Source organism: Boleophthalmus pectinirostris, unplaced genomic scaffold (assembly GCF_026225935.1).
Source record: "Boleophthalmus pectinirostris isolate CB_2022bp ecotype Guang Dong unplaced genomic scaffold, ASM2622593v1 HiC_scaffold_5, whole genome shotgun sequence".
NCBI lineage: Eukaryota > Metazoa > Chordata > Actinopteri > Gobiiformes > Gobiidae > Boleophthalmus > Boleophthalmus pectinirostris.
In genome coordinates, this window is record NW_026571404.1 from 1,040,378 (window position 1) to 1,062,517 (window position 22,140).

Below are 22,140 nucleotides of genomic sequence, written 5' to 3' on the forward strand. Positions count from 1 at the left end.
ACCACCAACACCACCACCACACCACCACCAACCACCAACACCACCACACCAACCAACACCACCACCACCACCAACACCACAACAACACCAACAACACCACCAACAACACCAACAACACCAACACACCACACCAACAACCACCACCACACCACCACCAACACACCAACCCACCACCACACACCACCACCACCACACCACCACCACCACACCACCACCACCACACCACCAACACCACCACCACCACCACCAACACCACCAACCACCACCACACCACCACACCACCACCAACACCACCACCAAACACCACCACCACCACCACCAACACCACCCACCACACCAACACCACCACACACCAACACCACCAACCAACACCACCACAACACCACCACCACCACCAACACCACCAACACCACCACCAAACCACCACCACCACCACCACCACCAACCCACCACACCACCAACACCACCACCACACACCACCACCACCACACCACCACCACCACCACCACCACCACCACCACACCACCACCAACACCACCACCAACCACCACACCACCACCACACCACCACCACACCACCACCAACACACCACCAACACCACCACCACACACACCACCACACCACCAACCACCACCACCACCACCACCACACACCAACACCACCACCACACCACCACCACCACCACCACACCACCACCACCACCACCACCAACCACACACCACACCACCACCACACCACCACCACCACCAACACCACCACCACACCACCACCACCACCACCACACCACCACCACCACCACCACCACACCACCACCAACCACCACCACCACCACCACCACCACACACCACACCACCACCACACCACCACCACCACACCACACACCAACACACCACCAACACCACCAACCACCACCACCACACCCACCACCACCACCACCACCACACACCACCACCAACACACCACCACCACCACACCACCACCACACCACACACCACCACCAACACCACCACCACCACACCACCACACCACCACCAACCACCACCACCACCACCACCACACACACCACCACACCACCACCACCACCACCACCAACCACCACCACCACCACCACCAACACACACCACCACACCACACCACCAACCACACCAACACCAACACCACCACCAACACCACCACCACCAACCACCACCACCACACCACCAACACACCACCACCACCAACACCACCACCACAACAACACCACCACCACCACCACCACACCACCACACCACCACACACCACCAACACCACCACCACACCACCCACCACCACACCACCACACACCACCACCACCACCACCACCACCAACACCACCACCACCACCACCACACCACCACACCACCACCACCACCACCACCACACCACCACCACCACCACCACCACCAACACCACCACCAACACCACCACCAACCACCACCACACCACCACCACACCACCACACCACCACCACACCACCAACACCACCACCACACCACCACCACCACCACCACCAACACCAACCGCCAGGCCCACCAGGGTAAGACCAACACCAACACACCACCAACACCACCACCAAACAACAACACCAACACCACCAAAACACCACCAGCCTCCGCCAGGATATTGATTCTGGATATTTTACCGTTTATCATCTGATCCTGTGTTTTCCAGAGAGGAAGTTGGTGGAATGTTCCAGAAAAGCGTCGAGTCGTCCCAAACCTCAGTCGCTCCTTCGCTCTCTGGAGGAGAAGTACGTCGCCGTCATGAAGAAGCTGCAGTTCGGTAAAGAAGAAAACATTTATTTACAAATACACTTCATTTACCCGCTCCAGGTTAAAGGAAACGTTTTTAGATTTAGATTTTTAGATTCCTTAAACCTGAACCTGACCCACGTGTCCCCAGATACGAGACACGTGTTTAGATCTAATGTAAGTTTTAAGGAGAACTTTGGAGGCGCTGGAGTCACAGGGTCACATCTGTAGGAGCTTTTTTTAAACAGTCGGAGGCAGAACACACTCCGCTCCTTTAAACCAAAATAAACGTGTGTGTAGATTTAGACCTGTCTTTTCTGTGATGTCCTGAAGTGTCTCTGTCCCCTGGAGGCGGGACACTGTCACTGTCTCTTCAGTCACACAGAAGAGACTCAGAACTGCTCTGAGGGACACGGAGGAAAAAAACTCTGACACAAACATGTTTATTCTTCTGCTGTGGATGGAGGGTTAGAGGAGCACGTCTGAAGAACCAGAGATGTTCTTACTCAGCAGAAACACTAAACTCGTGTGTTTCTTGTCTTAGCTCGAAATCTGTGTCTTTAGTTTAGTCCTAAACCCAGGGCAGCATGTTGGAGCCTCACAGATAAAAGGTCCCAGGTTTGATTCCACACGAGGCTGAGGCCATCAGAGTTGTACCTGAACGTTCATATTTTGGTCGAACATGAGCTGAACTCTCTGTATTTCTGCCTGATGAACAAACTTTGACCTCGTTCATTCTGGAGTCTGTGAACATCATGAGCTTCTGTTTCACTTTGTCCAATAGGGGACAGATTTCTTTAGTGTTTCAGGTGAAAACCCCAAATAAACACAACGTAAAGAGCTGCAACGTTTAGCGGGAAAAAAATTTAATCTGGCAACAACATGAGCCTCCAGCGCCGCATCACCAAAACAAAACTAAACAAAGACTCAGCAGGAGGCGACTGAAGCAGCAGCAACAAAGAGCTCAAGGTCGTGGAGGAAGGGACATTTATTTTTTTGTCTGCTTTATTGAAACTTAATTGAAAAATAATCACTCGCAGCAGCGTATTGGTAAAGAACTATTAACTGGTTTAATGTTTAGAACTATGAACAAACTGTTAACTATAAACAATTATGTGAACTGAACTAGACGTCTGCACTGACTAGATCAGGAATCAGAATACTGAACACTAGACGATTTGAAAAAACCCCGGACGTGTGAGTTCAGGCTCCAGCCAATCAGAGAAGAGACAGACATTCAGTGTTGGCAACGATTCCTGAGCTGCTCAAGGATTTAAAGTCAGAACAAAGAGAAAGTTTGGTGAAATTTATCAAGGAGAAAGACATTATTGTTCTTCTTCCTACAGGATTTGGGAAAAGCTTAATATTACCAGTTATCCTCGTTAGTGGAGCATTATACGTCACGATCAAACATCAGCGATTGGTTAAATAAAAGTCCCCGTCTACTGTCGAGTGAACGAATCCTGACACTGTGAGGGCAGATGGTTTACACCAAGTGAAACGAAGTAAAACCGTTTGATGAATCAGGCCACAATATGGAGACGTTCTCTTTCTTAAGCTCCATCCAAAAAGGAGAAGCAGAGTGGAATTGTGTAAAATGTTGAGGAGATTAGAGCACAGTCGGCACGTTTAGTCTGTTTAAAATGTTTTTATTAACGGCAAATCAAATGATGTAGGAAGCGAACATGAATCATTTGTATATTTGACTTTACGCTCATATTGAGTTTGCAGGACTGTAGTTTATCCTCCAGGACTCTGAACTGAACTCTAAACTGAACTCTGAACTGAACTCTGAACTGAACTCTGAACTGAACTCTGAACTGAACTCTGAACTGAACTCTGAACTGAACTCTGAACTGAACTCTAAACTTCCCCAACACCAGAGGCCATGTTCTCCCACTGCTCTGACGTTTACTTCACACTCATCACCTCCTTTTACCGACACACGACTCCACCCAATCTCCATCTGCGAAAACTGTTTTAACTGTAGAACCGTAAATAAAAGCTCTGAAAACGAGGGCAGATCTGCGAAATGGCGTCTTGAAAATAAACGATTAAAGCTTCGTCAAACCTGAAGGAATCAGTCCAGACACAACGTAAAGAGTCAGTGAGAAGAAACGACTAGAACACGGTTAGAAGATCTGAGACGTGCAGTTAAGTCTGAGTTAAACTAAAACTGTTCTGGGGTCAGTGTTGGGAAGGTGACTTTTAAAATGTAATCCCCTACAGATTACAGATTACACACACCAAAATGTAGTTTGTAACATAATCCATTAAATTACTTAAAGTGAGTAATGTAATCTGATTACTTTGGTTTACTTGATTTGCTGTAGAGAAACAAAGACGAGGAAATAGTAACATAAACTGTTTTATCTGCTAAAAGAAAATAAAAAGCCCAAACTTTACTGAACCAAATTAAAAATATTATTGATAAAAGATGAAGAGACACGTCCACACAGCAGGATTTAGTCCTGTTAATCCTGTTTTTATCCTGGTTTAGTCCTAGTTTAGACCTGGTTTAGATCTAGTTTAGGTCTAGTTTAAACCTGGTTTTAGTCCTGGTTTAGTTCTGGTTTAGACCTGGTTTTAGATCTAGTTTAGACCTGGTTTAGTTTCTGGCAATGAGTGGAATTACCAAGAAAAAAAAAAAAAGGGGTGGGGGGGATTTAGCCCAAAATGTGAAAACAGTAAAATCCCTCTGTGTAATCCATTTATTTCAACAAAGTAACTGTAATCCAATTACCACTCACTGAAACAGTAACTGTAACTGAATACAGTTACTCACCATTTGTACTCTGATTACATAACTCTGGTACATGTAATCTGTTACTCCAACACTGTTGTGTGTTTGCGCCACAGACACGTTTGAGACTGTGTTTAAAGTGTGTTTTATATTTCTCTAACGTGTGTGTTGTGTGTGTGTTTTGTGTGTTTTTGTGTGTGTGTTTGTGTGTTTTTGTGTGTGTGTTTGTGTGTTTGCGCCGCAGACACGTTCGAGATGGTGAGCGAGGACGACGACGGGAAGCTCCTGTTTAAAGTGAACTACCACTACATGTCTCAGGTGAAGAACGCCAGCGACTCGAACAGCGCCGCTCGCTCCCGCCGTCTGGCCCAGGAGGCGGTCACCCTGTCCACCTCCCTGCCCCTGTCCTCCTGCTCCTCCGTGTTTGTGCGCTGCGACGAGGAGAGGCTGGACATCATGAAGGTACGAGTACGACACAAACATCTCCACAAACATCTCCACAACACCTCCAACACCTCCAACAAACATCTCCAACAAACATCTCCAAACATCTCCAACATCTCCACAAACATCTCCACAAACATCTCCACAAACATCTCCCACAAACATCTCCCACAAACACCTCCCACAAACATCTCCGACAAACATCTCCGACAAACATCTCCGACAAACATCTCCACAAACATCTCACAAACATCTCCACAAACATCTCCACAAACATCTCCACAAACACCTCCAACACCTCCACAAACATCTCCACAAACATCTCCACAAACATCTCCACAAACATCTCCACAAACACCTCCCACAAACACCTCCCACAAACACCTCCAACAAACATCTCCACAAACATCTCCGACAAACATCTCCGACAAACATCTCCACAAACATCTCCACAAACATCTCAAAACATCTCACCAAACAACAAACATCTCCACAAACACCTCCAACAACATCTCCGACAAACATCCCACAACATCTCCACAAACATCTCCACAAACACTCCACAAACATCTCCGACAACATCTCACAAACATCTCCGACAAACATCTCCACAAACATCTCCACAAACATCTCACCAAACAAACAAACATCTCCACAACATCTCCAACAAACATCTCCGACAAACACCTCCCACAAACATCTCCACAAACATCTCCACAAACACCTCCCACAAACACCTCCCACAAACATCTCCACAAACATCTCCACAAACACCTCCACAAACATCTCCACAAACACCTCCACAAACACTCCACAAACATTCCACAAACATCTCCACAAACACCTCCACAAACATCTCCACAAACACCTCCACAAAACATCTCCACCAAACATCTCCACAAACACCTCCAACAAACATCTCCACAAACACTCTCACAAACACTCCAAAACATCTCCACAACACCTCCCACAAACACTCCACAAACATCTCCACAAACACCTCCACAAACATCTCCACTAACACCTCCACAAACACCTCCATAAACATCTCCACAAACACCTCCACAAACACTCCACAAACATCTCCACAAACACCTCCACCTCCACAAAACATTCCACAAACATCCACAAACATCTCCACAAACAACTCCAAAACATCTCCACAAACACCTCCAAAACACCTCCACAAACATCTCACAAACACCTCCACAAACATCTCCAAACACCACAACACTCCACAAACATCTCCACAAACACCTCCACAAACACCTCCACAAACATCTCCACAAACACAAACGCAGGTCCAGACTCACACACGTAAAGCTCCTCACACTAAACAGACTCTTCAGGACTCGTGAACCTTCCAGACTCACATGTTTTATAAAACCACACAGAATTTTATGACTATAAAACATAGAAACTTTTTTTTTCAGAGTTGTGTTTTTCTGTGTTTTTTTTCAGCAGAGTTCATTTTTTTTCGTCATTCTTCTCTGTCATTTGTTGTGTGATGATGTTGGGAAAACGAGTGTCTGATATGAACTTTGTTTTGGTCCAAACTCAGTCTCTCCGTCTGTTTTTGTGACGGTGCAGGTGCGTCCCTCTGAACGCCGTCTGTGGGGAGAGTGTGTGAAGACACACGCGCCCGTTTCCTTTTTCACTGCGCTCCACTCGCCGAACCATTTCTTACCAAAACCACTTATTAAAATACATTTTCACAACACCTCCTGCGTGTCTCGACTAAAGCTGCACACTTAGAAGCTCTTGTTCTGTCCATTTAAATCACACTAAACCAGTAGAGATGCGCGGATGGAGGTTACAGCCGCGGACTCCACCGCTAAACCGCGGGTCGGGCGGATGACGCGACGAAAAAGAATAATTAAATTCAGGCGTGTGGCCGTTTCACTACTCAAATAAAAAACTCTGAGGTCGGAGCCGCTGGGAGGACGGGCGGCGGCGGACGGCGGGCGGGCGGACGGCGGCGGGCGGCGGTGGGCGGGTGCAGTTTTGAAAACTGGTCAAAAACTGTGGTTGTAAATGAAGCGCGGGCGGATGATGCGTTTTGCGATGTGGTTGCAGATGAAAACGTCGCCCGTCCTGCACGTCTATAAACCAGGGAGCAAACGCTGCGCGACTTAAAGGGAAATGTAACAAAAACTCATTTTAGTTCGTTTGAATCAAACTTTAACTTTTTTTTCCACTGAACCACTGTAAATATTTTTCCACTCACGTTTGGCACCTTTTTTTTTAGCACGATAAAGCACAAAACACATTTCCTGACTAAGCCTGAGTTTTCTGGAAGAACCTCACCACAGTTTTGATTGGTCCAAACTTTGCCAAAGAGTGGAGTGAGTCAAAATGGTCGATGCTCTGAGCGTCTGTGTTCAGAACAAGTGAAAAATTGAATCAGTTTTAACTTTTTCACTGGTCTCATGGTTTGGAGCGTCTCTAAAAACAACAACTCCCTGAATCCGTCGTTAAACGGGAGAGTTTGGTGATTGTTCCTCCTCAGAGCTGCTGGACTCTCTGGACTCAGGACACTCACAGTTTTTAAAGAGTCTCTAAACTCAGAGTTTCAGCTTCTTTCCTTTGGTCTGAGGCTTTTCATCCCAAGATCTAAAACAAATGATTTAAAAGGAGCTTTGTTCCATCTGCTGTTGTATTTATGAATAAACTCTGATCTATTTATTTATCGATTCTAGTAAATTTGTCTTGTAAAAATCTTATACTTTCTTTATATTTAATTTTGATTGTGTTTTTAGTCAAGCATGATGGATGGATTTATTTATGGATCAAACCCTTCTGCTCTGGAGCTTTAACACTTTATTTTGTAATTGTGTTTTTGTTTGTGGTTTTTTTTTTTAGAACTTTATTGCCAAAAGTACAAAATAACAGGCAATTTACACTGAAACAAATAATAACAAGTGTCAAGATTAGACTGTAACCCACAGTTATATGTAAATAAATACAGTAGTCAGGTGAGGTCTACTAATAAAAAAATAAATTAATTAATTAAAATAAAGATGGTACATGGATGTTTGAGTTGAGGTTGGGCAGTCGGACTCCGTCTGATAAACACACTTTCATTTTTGTGTCCGTTGATCAGTCGTTGGTGGGACTGACTTGATATTTGTGTTTATTGTTCATAATGTGGATGAGTGAAATGTGAAATGTGAAAAGTGGGGACCTGCTGCTCAAATCTGCAAAACAAATTTACCTACGAGTGCGAATAAAACGACCGAACTGAACCTACGACCGTTTACACCAGAACCAGGACAGACCGGAGTGAAGTGGGTCTGTCCCGACACGTGACGCTCTCACTGCTCTGTGTGTGTGTGTGTGTGTGTGTGTGTGTGTGTGGTGTGTGTGTGTGTGTGTGTACGGTGTGTGTGTGTGTGTGTGTGTGTGATCTGTTGTGTATGTGGTGTATTTGTGTCCAGTTCAGACTCACTGACATTTCCTGATTCTCTCATCGGCGCTGATTAATGCCCCCTCCCCCTGCTCCAAATGTCACACTGGAAACTGGGACACGGACAGGACAGGGACAGGGACAGGGACAGGACAGGGACAGGACAGGGACACGGACATGACAGTGACAGGACAGGGACAGGACAGGACAGGACACTGACAGGACAGGACAGGGACAGGACAGGGACAGGACAGGGACACTGACATGACAGGGACAGGGACATGACAGGGACAGGGACAGGACAGGACAGGACAGACATGACAGGGACAGACAGGACAGGACATGACAGGGACAGGACAGGACAGTGACAGGGACAGGGACATGACAGGACAGGGACAGGACAGACATGACAGGGACATGACAGGGACATGACAGGGACATGACAGGGACAGGGACAACATGTAAACCGTCCTGTCCCACGCTGCACTGGGGTGATTGTGTAAATAAAACCTGCTCTCACATTTAAACAAATCCTGAGACCTGAGACGAGTCAAAAGAATCAAAAATCACAAATCGATATGAAAATGAGAATCGAAACCAGATCCTCCTGTTCCTCAGGTCTGGATCCTAAAAAAGACCCACTGAAGGACAGAAAAAAACAAAAACAGGTCTAAACCAGGTCCAAAGCAGAATTAAACCAGGACTGAACCAGGACTAAACCAGGTCCAAAGCAGAATTAAACCAGGACCAAACCAGGACTAAACCAGGACTAAACCAGTTCTAAACTAGGACTAAACCAGGACTAAACCAGGTCTAAACTAGGACTAAACCAGGACTAAACCAGGTCTAAACTAGGACTAAACCAGGACTAAACCAGGTCTAAACCAGGACTAAACCAGGTCTAATCAGAGAATGACTACCTGACTACTCAGACGACAGTAAAAGAATTAAAAATCAGATCTTAATTGATTCTAAAACTATTGAAACCAGATCCTCGTGTTTCTCTGGTCTGGATCCTAAAAAAGTCCCATTTTCAGGACAGAGCAGAACCTGGTTTAGACTGGGTTTAGACCTGGTTTAGACCTGGTTTAGACCTGGTTTAGATCTGGGTTTAGACTGGTTTAGACTGGTTTAGACCTGGTTTAGAGACTGGTTTAGACTGGTTTAGACCTGGTTTAGACCTGGTTTAGACCTGGTTTAGACCTGGTTTAGACCTGGTTTAGACCTGGTTTCACACAGATATAATGACACATGGGAATAGAAAATAAAGTTCTACCATTTACTGTGGGACATTACAGGAGATTGTCTAAAGAGAGAGTTTTATTTTCATCGTGGGATCAGAATCGAGTATCGAGTATCGAGTCTGTTCCTTAGTTTCAGATGTTGGTCTAATGATTCTGGGGTCAGTCGCTCAGATCAGGTGGGGTCTGGTGTGGAACATGTTCTGGAGTCTCTGTGGGCTTCGTCCTTCTCCTCCAGCCTGAGGAGGTTGTGACTCTGTGGAGTTAAATGTCAAAGGGTCGAGTGTGACCTGCTCCTCTGATCATCTGATCCTCTGACCTTCACACATGGAGGAGCTCAGAGTCACTGACTCCAGGCTCCACGAACATGAACACGAACCTCAGCAGGGCTCTGGGATTTAGTTAGTCCTGGGTCAGTCCTGGGTCAGTCCTGGTTCAGTCCTGGTTCAGTCCTGGTTCAGTCCTGGTTCAGTCCTGGTTCAGTCCTGGTCTAGTCCTGGTCTAGTCCTGGTCTAGTCCTGGTTCAGTCCTGGTTCAGTCCTGGTTAGTCCTGGTTAGTCCAGTCCTGGTTAGTCAGTCCTGGTTCTGGTTCAGTGGTTCAGTCCTGGTTCAGTCCAGGTTCAGTTCGTCTCAAACTCTGGGTCTGAGGAAACATGTGAAGTGGTTTTAATGACTCTGTTTGGATTTTAGATCTTTTAGTTTTATTATTTTTTCTCCTTTTTTCAGACTCATTCCTCAGACGTTTCTTTTCCTCCTAGAACCTGAACTCTTGCAGCTTTTTTGATTTTCTTTGTTATTTGGGTTGATTGGACCTGACGAACAAAAAAAAACATAACAAAGAATTAGATATTTTATATTTATATGTCCACATATGATTTATAGAATATTCATTTGAATCATGTTTTAATCATTTTTATTTAACACAATAAAGTCACAGTTGAATAATGATTTGTGCCTGAACAAACAAAATGTGTTGGACATAAATGTGCAGATGTGAGGACGACACAGTGTGTGTGTTTATGGATTTATTTTAGACATTTACATTTACAGATTCACATTCTCATACAGTGGAACATTCAACATGAGTGAAATAATAGAAATGAAAATAACCACAAAAAAACACTGTCCAAACATCAGTGGGAAGAAGGAAACTGATTTAATCCCACCTCCAGATTTTCTTTTGCATTTTTCAGACATTTTGCTTTAAACTATATGAAGTATTTACAAGTTCAGACACAGAGTCACTGTTAGTTTTATGGTTTAATATAATCAAACCAACAATGGTGAAAAAAAACAGATACAAGTCAAGTCAAGGACGACACAAACCAGAAACACTGAGGAAACGACAAACATAAATCAGCTCTGCAGAGAGAGTCCTGCTTCTTTGTGTTTGAAAAGGTTCAAAGAAAACTACAACACCTAATGAAAACTGAAATATCTGTCTGTCTTCTCCTCCTCTTCCTCTCCTCTCCCTCTCTCTCTCTCTCCCTCCCTCTCCGTCAGGTTCTGATCACGGGTCCGGCCGACACGCCGTACGCCAACGGCTGCTTTGAGTTTGACGTGTATTTCCCTCAGGATTATCCCAACTCTCCTCCTCTGGTCAATCTGGAGACGACGGGAGGCCACAGCGTCCGCTTCAACCCCAACCTCTACAACGACGGCAAGGTACGACTCACCGGGAGGGCATCTGACGCAATCTGACTCACCGGGAGGGCATCTGACGCAATCTGACTCACCGGGAGGGCATCTGACGCAATCTGACGCAATCTGACTCACCGGGAGGGCATCTGACTCACCGGGAGGGCATCTGACTCACCTGGGAGGGCATCTGACTCACCGGGAGGGCATCTGACACAATCTGACTCACCGGGAGGGCATCTGACGCACTGGGAGGGCATCTGACGCAATCTGAATCTGACTCACCGGGAGGGCATCTGACTCACCGGGAGGGCATCTGACACAATCTGACACACCGGGAGGGCATCTGACGCACTGACGGGGGGGTAGAGGAGTACGGGAGGGCATCTGACTCTTTGTCTGCTCTCAGGTGTGTTTGAGTATCCTGAACACCTGGCACGGACGCCCAGAGGAGAAATGGAACCCACACACCTCCAGCTTTCTCCAGGTAACAACACACTTAAAGAAACACTCTGGAACATTTATGCCAAGACTGATTCTGGTTTAGTCCTGGTTTAGTCCTGGTTTAGTCCTGGTTTAGTCCTGGTTTAGTCCTGGTTCAGTCCTGGTTTAGTCCTGGTTCAGTCCTGGTTCAGACCAGGTTCAGTCCTGGTTTAGTCCTGGTTTAGTCCTGGTTTAGACCAGGTTCAGTCCTGGTTTAGTCCTGGTTTAGTTCTGGTTTAGTCCTGGTTTAGACCAGGTTCAGTCCTGGTTTAGTCCTGGTTTAGTTCTGGTTTAGTCCTGGTTTAATCCTGGTTCAGTCCTGGTTCAGTCCTGGTTTAGTCCTGGTTTAGACCAGGTTCAGTCCTGGTTTAGTCCTGGTTTAGTCCTGGTTTAGACCAGGTTCAGTCCTGGTTTAGTCCTGGTTTAGTTCTGGTTTAGTCCTGGTTTAATCCTGGTTCAGTCCTGGTTCAGTCCTGGTTTAGTCCTGGTTTAGACCAGGTTCAGTCCTGGTTTAGTCCTGGTTTAGTCCTGGTTTAGACCAGGTTCAGTCCTGGTTTAGTCCTGGTTTAGTTCTGGTTTAGTCCTGGTTTAATCCTGGTTCAGTCCTGGTTTAGTCCTGGTTTAGACCAGGTTCACTCCTGGTTTAGTCCTGGTTTAGTTCTGGTTTAGTCCTGGTTTAGTCCTGGTTCAGTCCTGGTTTAGTCCTGGTTTAGACCTGGTTTAGTCCTGGTTTAGTCCTGGTTTAGTTCTGGTTTAGTCCTGGTTTAATCCTGGTTCAGACCTGGTTTAGTCCTGGTTCAGTCCTGGTTTAGTCCTGGTTCAGACCTGGTTTAGTCCTGGTTTAGTCCTGGTTTAGTCCTGGTTCAGACCTGGTTTAGTCCTGGTTTAGTCCTGGTTTAGTCCTGGTTTAGTCCTGGTTTAGACCTGGTTCAGACCTGGTTTAGTCCTGGTTCAGTCCTGGTTCAGTCCTGGTTTAGACCTGGTTTAGTCCTGGTTTAGACCTGGTTCAGTCCTGGTTCAGTCCTGGTTTAGTCCTGGTTTAGTCCTGGTTTAGACCTGGTTCAGACCTGGTTTAGTCCTGGTTCAGTCCTGGTTTAGACCTGGTTTAGTCCTGGTTTAGTCCTGGTTTAGTCCTGGTTTAGACCTGGTTTAGACCTGGTTTAGTCCTGGTTTAGACCTGGTTTAGTCCTGGTTTAGACCTGGTTTAGACCTGGTTTAGACCTGGTTTAGATCCGTGTTGATAATAAAGTTTTCCTGTTGGCGTCAGAGTCGTGGCTCTGGTCCAGTCGTGTTTGGTGTTTGGTTTTGTTCTGTTTGTCCTTCACGTCTAATGGAGCCGTTAATAAAGAAATATTATGGGATGTTTTTACGAAGCCAAAAGCTCCAGACGAGACTCACACCTGCGGGTTCAGAACCGGACTCAGCCTTGGACCACCAACTGGACTTCTGTCTCTGGTCCTGGTCTCGGTCATGGTCCTGGTCCTGGTCCTGGTCTCAATCCTGGTCCAGTCCCTGACCCTGTGCTCTGGTCTGTTTCAGGTCCTGGTCTCGGTCCAGTCCCTGATCCTGGTGGCAGAGCCGTACTTTAACGAGCCGGGGTACGAGCGCTCGAGGGGGACGCCCAGCGGGACCCAGAGCTCCAGAGAATATGACGGAAACATCCGACAGGCGACGGTCAAGTGGGCCATGCTCGAACAGATCAGGAACGCCTCACCCTGCTTCAAAGAGGTGTGTGTGTGTGTGTGTGTGTGTGTGTGTCTGTGTCTGTGTGTGTGTGTGTGTGTGTGTGTGTGTGTGTCTGTGTGTCTGTGTGTGTCTGTGTGTGTGTCTGTGTCTGTGTGTGATTGACATAATCGTCTCTGTGACGTTAGAAGATTTGACTGAGTGGTTTCTATGGTAACAGTGATGGAATATTGCCAAACTGAAAAAAAAAATTAAAAAATTTTTTGTGAAATTTAAAATAATGATGAGAACTGTGTTTTCGTGAAAGAAGCGGTTGAACCTGAAAGACTCTTTAAAAACATTTAGGTAAAGTCCAGATCTGACTCAGAATCCAGGATCACAACCTAAAAAAACGAGTACGTCTAAAAACCAAAACAACAGGGGCCCGAGAACAGACCCCTGAGGAACCCCACGTGTCAGAGTCACCGAAGAGGAAGGAGCAAAAACAGAAGCTTGTATCAGATAAATATGAGCGAACGCCCCTCCACAGATCTGCTCTGGTCACGCCGAGTCAAGCTGGGTCAGGAGGACGTGATGTTTAAGATCATAAAGTCCCAGGATGTGACCAGAGCGACGAGAAGATCACCGAAAAAACACGGAAAGAGTTCAGGAGCGAGCGTGAAAACATCTGAACCACAATTTAAAACAAACCAGGACTAGAAATCAAAACACTTCAGATATTTACATAAAAATCACAGGAGTCGTTTATTCCACTTTCGACGCCGATTCCTGCGGCCGCCCAAAGACACAAGACACAAGACACTCCCCCAGGGACGTTTGTGAAGAGGCCAGGGTTAAAGCTCCACTGCGGGACATTTCATCACAGTTAAAAAGGCAGTTTAGTTTCATATGTGGCCTCACAGGAGACATGGATTTTTTTATTTATTTTTTAACCTTCAGCACAACACGGACTTTTATACAACACATTTTTCCTCTACACTCCACTCTCCTGCTTAAGCTCTTCTCCTCCTCTTCCTCTTCTTCTCTTCCTCTTCTTCACCTCTTCCTCTTCTCCTCCTCTTCCTCTTCTTCACCTCCTCTTCTTCTTCTCTTCAGATTTTTTCTCTTCTCCTTTTGACAGTAAATAAAAGCTCGTGTCTGTGTTCAGTCCGAGGTGAGGGAGCGCGGGGACTTTCTCTCCGAGCGTCTTTTCTTTTTCCCTCGGAGCGACAGGCCGTAAATCCCGTCTGAGATCTGCCTCCAGGAAACAGATATTTGTGTTTGTGAGAGATGAACCGACCGAGCCGACGACGTCTGAAAAACGACAAATGAAACGAATGAACAGAGCCCAGGTGAAAAATGAGGAGTCAGAAGAAGAAGAAGAAGAGGAGGAGGAGGAGGAGGAGGAGGAGGAGGAGGAGGAGGAGAGGACAGAGGGAGTGTGGAGAGAGGGAGAGAGAGGAGAGGGGGATGACAGAGGAAGAGGAGAGCTCCCACAGCTGCCTCAGTTTCTACAAAAACAATATGAAGTGAAATCATATATAAAAAAAAAAAAACTCTTTAAACGGTAAAAATGGACAAGAGGAAGAAGAGGAGGAGGAAGAGCAGCGTCTCACTCGGCTCCAGTCATCCAGATTTAGTTGATCTGGTCCGTGTTGGTCCAGTTTTTGTTGGTCCAGTTTTTGTTGATCCAGATTTTTTTGATCCAGTTTTTGTTGATCCAGTTTTTGTTGATCTGGTCCGTGTTGGTCCGTGTTGGTCCGTGTTGGTCCGTGTTGGTCCGTGTTGGTCCGTGTTGGTCCGTGTTGGTCCGTGTTGGTCCGTGTGGTCCGTGTTGGTCCGTGTTGGTCCGTGTTGGTCTGTGTTGGTCTGTGTTGGTCCGTGTTGGTCCGTGTTGGTCCGTGTTCACCTTTCAGTCTTGTTGGTGTGTTGGTCTGTGTTGGTCGTGTGGTCTGTGTTGGTCCGTGTTGGTCCGTGTTGGTCCGTGTTGGTCTGTGTTGGTCTGTGTTGGTCGTGTTGGTCCGTGTTGGTCCGTGTTGGTCCGTGTTCACCTTTCAGTCTTTTTGTTTCACAGATTTTTTAGTGCATTTTGCATGTCTTTTTTGACAGTGTATAAACGTGTGTTGTTCCTCTCGCTGTCTCCTGATTGGCTGAGGGACTCGTGTCAGATGTGTTCAGACAGATTTACATAAATGTTGGATTGTATCAGGCGGATTCTGAAGTGCTGGATTTTTATGAGTTTTGTTGGGGAGAAAACCCACAATGTCGACAAAACGTTCTGCACCGACAGAGTTTCCTGCTCTCGCACCAAAAGACCGAGGAACATGAAACCATCACACAAACAGTTGGACGTCTGGACGTCTGGACGTGTTACTGCAGACGTTTCTCTCTGGATCAGATTCCTGCACCGGGTCCAGACTCCGCACAAAGTGACTGAAATCAGGATTTAAGAGACAGAACCTCGAGCCCACGGAGCAGGAGTCTGAAGAACGATGGACGTGTTTAACTCTGAGGTGCAGAGCTGAGCCGCTCCTCACCTCCAAGTCCGACCCCACACCGAGTCCTGGGATCAGTCCTGGTTTAGTTCTGGTTTAGTCCGTGGTGTAGGCAGCTCAAAAGTTTGATATAATCTTCACGTTAACGGGCAGGTGCGGGCAGGTGAGGGCAGGTGCGGTCCTGTACTGCGCAGGTGCGAGTCTCCAAACATGGAGCCGTGCAGGACTCCCACTACAGAATAAATGAATGTTGGGTTTGTTACATAAAGAAGGAAAATAACAAAAGGACGACGACAGCAGCAAGAAGTTTGAATAAGGAAGTAAAAACGTTGTGTCGTGTGTGAGAAAAGTGTTTAAAGTGTGTGACAGTTTTACACACTTAAAATATGATAGAATCATTGTGAAAATATAAACTTGACGACTTCACGGATTTCACCTGTCGTAAACGAGGGAACAGTGTGGCCCTTTAGTCCCTCCTTCATTCCTCCTTTAGTCCTTGTTTATCCCTTGTTGTTTTCCTCTTTGCCTCTTCATCCTGGTTCAGTCCTGGTTCAGTCCTGGTTCAGTCCTGGTTCAGTCCTGGTTCAGTCCTGCTTTAGTCCTGGTCTTGGTCCTGGTCTCTGGCCGGTCTTGGTCAGGGTGAAGGTCTGGTGTGATTTATGGTCTCGTTTCGTTGGCGTTGGTGCGTTCAGGGTCGGTGGTTCAGGTGGAGACAGGTTCAAGGCCCAGAGCTGAAAAACGAGACGGGAGCTGGAGGTCAGACTCGACTCAGCGTCCATCTGAGAAGATCCAGAACTACAGACGCCACCAAAACCTCAAACTCCATCTCAACACCGAGGAACACACTCCATACTCCACTACTCCATACTCCATACTCCACACTCGATACTCGATACTCCACACTCGATACTCGATACTCCACACTCGATACTCGATACTCGATTTTGATCCAACGATGAAAAAGAACCTCTTTCTTTAGACAACAGAATGTGATTTTGCACATTAAATGGTGGAACTTTCTCTTCTGCTCCCATGTGTCCATATATCTGTAAAACCAGGACTAAACCAGGACTAAACCAGGACTAAACCAGGACTAAACCAGGTCTAAACCAGGTCTAAACCAGGTCTAAACCAGAACTAAAACCAGGACTAAAACCAGGTCTAAACCAGGACTAAAACCAGGACTAAAACCAGGACTAAAACCAGGACTAAAACCAGGTCTAAACCAGGACTAAAACCAGGTCTAAACCAGGACTAAAACCAGGTCTAAACCAGGTCTAAACCAGGACTAAAACCAGGTCTAAACCAGGACTAAAACCAGGTCTAAACCAGGACTAAACCAGGTCTAAACCAGGACTAAACCAGGAGTAAAACCAGGTCTAAATCAGATCTAGTATTTTTTTAGTAAAGTTTTTTTTTCTGTTCTGTCACTGGGACTTTTTTAGTCTCGATATCGGTGAAAAATGAGGATCTAGTTTCGATAATCGGTTTAAATTCCATTAGGATCTGGTTTGTGATATTTCTGACGATCCTACAGTTTCTGCAGGTCGTTAGTTTCATTTTCAGTATCGATCGTCCAATCAGAATTCCTCCTTGTTTTTGTTCCTTTGTGATATTTTTTTCTTTTCCTCCTTCGTCTTGTGCTTTGTGCTTGTCCCTGATTGGCCGATCCACCTGTCAATCACCAGAGCCCAGACTCTTCTCCTGAAAAGGTTCTGGAGTCTGGTTTGTTTGTTTTGGATCCCAGTTTTCTCGTCTCACACAGAGAACGTGGAAAAACAGACTCCACACCTCCTCGTCCTCGTCCTCCTCGTCCTCCTCCTCGTCCTCCTCCTCCTCCTCGTCCTCCTCCTCGTCCTCCTCCTCCTCGTCCTCCTCCCTCGTCCTGTCCTCCTCCTGTCCTCCTCCTCCTCGTCCTCCTCGTCGTCCTCCTCGTCCTCGTCCTCCTCCTCGTCCTCCTCCTCCTCCTCCTCCTCGTCCTCGTCCTCCTCCTCGTCCTCCTCGTCCTCCTCCTCCTCGTCCTCCTCCTCCTCCTCGTCCTCCTCGTCCTCGTCCTCCTCCTCGTCCTCCTCCTCCTCGTCCTCCTCGTCCTCCTCGTCCTCCTCCTCGTCCTCCTCGTCCTCGTCCTCGTCCTCCTCCTCCTCGTCCTCCTCCTCCCTCGTCCTCCTCGTCCTCCTCCCTCCTCCGTCCTCCTCGTCCTCCTCCTCGTCCTCCTCCTCGTCCTCCTCCTCGTCCTCGTCGTCCTCCTCGTCCGTCCTCCTCGTCCTCCTCGTCCTCCTCCTCGTCTCGTCCTCCTCGTCTCCTCCTCGTCCTCCTCCTCCTCGTCCTCCTCCTCGTCCTCCTCCTCCTCGTCCTCCTCGTCCTCCTCGTCCTCGTCCTCCTCCTCTCGTCCTCCTCCTCCTCCTCGTCCTCCTCGTCCTCCTCCTCCTCGTCCTCCTCGTCCTCGTTCCTCCCGGTGACGAGGAGCTCGTTTTATCTGCGTGTCCTTGACGGTTTCACCCGGATGCCCTCCCGCTGTGACTCTGCAGCTTTAATCAAACCAGAGCCACAAATCCACAAATGTGATTCAGGAAAAGAATCAAACAGAAAACAGAGAAAAAACCAACACACGAGAAGAAATGTTCCACACTCAGCACGTTTACAGGAGAACTTTAATTTACAATAGAAATAATATAAATCTTAATCAAAATAATTTAAGTCAGAATAAAAATAATATAAATCTTAATCAAAATAATTTAAGTCAGAATAAAAATAATTTAAATCTTAATAAAAATAATATAAATCTTAAAAAAAATATTTAATTCAGAATGCGTCCACCATCCGTCAGCAGATCGTGGTGTAACTGGCTCGTCTCTGTCTCTGTCTCTCTGTCTCTGTCTCTCTGTCTCTGTCTCTGTCTCTCTCTCTGTCTCTCTGTCTCTCTCTGTCTCTCTGTCTCTGTCTCTCTGTCTCTCTGTCTCTCTGTCTCTCTGTCTCTGTCTCTCTGTCTCTCTCTCTGTCTCTCTGTCTCTGTCTGTCTCTGTCTGTCTCTGAACATGTGTTCTTCTCTCGTCCACTGCAGCTAAACTCACTTTCACTTTAACAGTCTTGAGTTTAAAGTGGACGTTGTGTCTCTTGACAGGAGCATTTTGATATTAAAAGAATCACAGTTTGTTTTACTCCTGATGCTCCTGACGACGGAGCCGCTGCAAGTGGAGCGGCTTTGGACTTTACTAAAGTCGTACTAAGACACAACAATAAATTCATATTTTAAAAAAAAGAAAACATTTGGGGTTAAAATTATATTCTGTTTGCATAATATGTAATTTATTTTTGCTGAATGTAAATATTTGTTAAGTTCCATGATCAATGTTCAGAAGCAACCACATACATTTAGAAACTATGTCATGAACAGGGGTCGGTTCATTTAGGTTTTTCTTCTTCCCTCCTTTTCGAGAAATGTGCTTTTCTGTTGTTTACAATGTACATGTAGTAAATATGATGATTGTTTCTCTCTTGGCTCAAACTCCAAATAAAAACAATCAATCAATCAAATATATAAGGCGCTCAGGATTATAAGGCGCACAGATGCTTTTCATGAAATTAAAGTAAAATTGAAATGCGCCTTATAGTGCAGAAAATACGGTAACCAGTTTAACCTGGAAACACCAAGGAGAAGATCTGAATTCAAAACTGTTCATGAGGAATTAAAAACCATGTGAACGTGTCCGGTGGGACTTGAACAAACTCACACTTGATTTATTTCACATAAAAAACCTGGAGCGTTGGAGTTCGTCGCGCTGAAGCTGGAGTGAAACGGCCGAGTGTGAGCGAGTCTCCTTCACCCACAACGAACGCACCTCTGAATACTGATGCTGCGTCTCCACGGCGACGGTTACCAGGGGAGACGGAGACGAGACGACGACACAGGGAAGGGGGTGACCACGGCGACGGTTGCCAGGGAGGAGGATCACCACGGCAACAGAGGGGCGGGAGCTGTGGCGTCACCGCGAAGAGACGACGAGGAGGAGGAAGAATTATTATTTATGAGCTCAGAAATGGAAGTGTGTTTTTTTGGGGGGTTTTTTGGCTTCAGTTTGACATTTTAAACTGGTCCAGGAGCGTTCACGTCTGAGAAACTGCAATTTAATTATTTTAATTATTTTTACAATTTTATTTGTAAATTTCAATGGCACATTAGAGTATGTAAACCAAACCAAACATCATATTTATGCTATTTTTTTCCAAAAATAACCCCAAGAAAAAAAAAAAAAAAAGAACAACAAAAAAAATATATATATATATATAAAAAATAATAATAATATGAAATATAGATTAATAATAATAGCAATAGTAATAGTAATAATAAAAGCTAAAGTAAAAAAAAATAAAAATATATTAATATTACAATAATAATAATAAATGAAAAAACAGCAGATACAATAATACAAAGACAGAAAAGAGACACAACCACGATGAGGAAACAAGGAGCCCATTTTATATTTGTCCATGTATTTCAAAAATGGCTTCCGGGTTTTTCCGAATTTTGTGGTCGAACCTGCGAGTGTGAACCTGAACTTCTCAACGTGTAAAAAACTCATCAGATCATTTATCCGTCGGTCACGTGTGGGAGAACGAGGCGCCGTTCTGTCAAAGAAACTCCATTTAAACTCTTTAAACTCGTCCAAGAATCACATTGTAGAACTTGTTTCTAAGGTCTAAACTCCGGTTTGTTCCCTGTACTTTGGTCTTTCTGTGTCTGATTTTTGAAACCTGCATTTGACCCAGATGCCCTGGAGTGTGGGTCAGACGCAGACGACGTGTGTTTCTCTGGTGATGAGTTTGTTGTTGTGAACCTGTTTTATCCGTTTGTGTTTCAGGTGATTCATAAACACTTTTACCTGAAGCGGGCGGAGATTCTGTCCCAGTGCGAAGACTGGATCACCGACATCCAACAGTACAGCAGCGACAAGAGGGTGGGCCGCACCATGAGCCACCACGCCGCTGCGCTCAAGGTAACGAGCTAAAAACACACTAAAAACACACTATAAACACGCTAAAAACACATGTAACACAACACCATGAGCCACCACGCCGCTGCGCTCAAGGTAACGAGCTAAAAACACACTAAAAACACACTATAAACACACTAAAAACACACTAAAAACACACTATAAACACGCTAAAAACACATGTAACACAACACCATGAGCCACCACGCCGCTGCGCTCAAGGTAACGAGCTAAAAACACTAAAGACACACGTAACACCATGAGTAAAATCCTTCAGTTGCCAAAGGAGAAATGAAATTTGTGAACTGGACAAAACTATTTCCATTTCTCTTCTCGTCACAAACACACGACTCTGAGTGTTTTTATGTGAAATAAACTCTGTTTCTCTGGTGTTTGTGCAGAGACACAGCGCTCAGCTGAGGGAGGAGCTGCTGAAGCTCCCGTGTCCCGACGGACTTGAACCCGACGCCGACGAATTCACCGAGAAGAGCTCCGCCCTCCTCACCGATCTGACCAATCAGGACGCAGAGAAGGCCGGCGGCAGCCACGACTCGTCCGAGGGAACGTTATAACCTCGACAAAGACACGGACTCCTCCTCCTCCTCCTCCTCCTCCTCCTCTTCCTCTTCCTCCTCCAACACGTTTGAATCGACAGACTGCGGCCGCGCACAGGCCACTTCTTTTGTCCATATTTGTATGTAAAAATCGTCAGCGCGGGGAACCAAAAATAAAACCCCCCAAGAATTTTATTTACCTGTACAAGAGTGTAAAAGATTTTGTGCTTTTTCCAAACGTGAGCGACACCAGAGTCTGGACGAGCCGCCGCTTCTGGAGGACACACTGTTTTTCTTTTTTTGTTTTTCTTAATTTTGGGACAAATATTTAAATTAAAAAAGTTTAGGTTTCATGAGGTCGGGTGATTCTGGGCTGCGGTGTCGACTTCCTCTTCATTTTGCTTTTACTTAAAACAAAAAACACAAAGAAATAAAATGGTTTTAACTCATGACACAGTTTTTACAGCAGCTCACACAAAAACACACAAAAACACACAAAAAACAGACAAAGACACACAAAAACACACAACACACAGGTTTATAAAAGTCACACACAGACGTGACGTGACTCGGCTCTTTGTATTAAAAGTGTCATTTTAACTCAAGTTTTCAGTGTTTGGAGACGAAGATGAAACTCGACACTCGAACAGAAACAGAAACTTTCCACTGATCTCACAAACTTCACCAGAAAAACATTTAGGAACAAAACGGTTC

At 45.8% G+C, this 22,140-nt stretch overlaps 1 protein-coding gene across 1 annotated transcript in view; it reads left to right on the top strand.

The window, feature by feature from the left end:
* The window catches only part of birc6 (baculoviral IAP repeat containing 6), a 156,375-nt gene extending 134,499 nt beyond the window's left edge, over window positions 1–21,876 (top strand). The window contains 7 exon segments of the mRNA XM_055162377.1: window positions 1,690–1,800; window positions 4,757–4,974; window positions 11,107–11,268; window positions 11,651–11,728; window positions 13,264–13,452; window positions 20,741–20,875; window positions 21,274–21,876. Of these exon segments, the coding sequence (XP_055018352.1) occupies window positions 1,690–1,800; window positions 4,757–4,974; window positions 11,107–11,268; window positions 11,651–11,728; window positions 13,264–13,452; window positions 20,741–20,875; window positions 21,274–21,444 (1,064 nt within the window). The 3' untranslated portion in view covers window positions 21,445–21,876.
* Window positions 21,877–22,140: the final 264 nt, after the last annotated feature.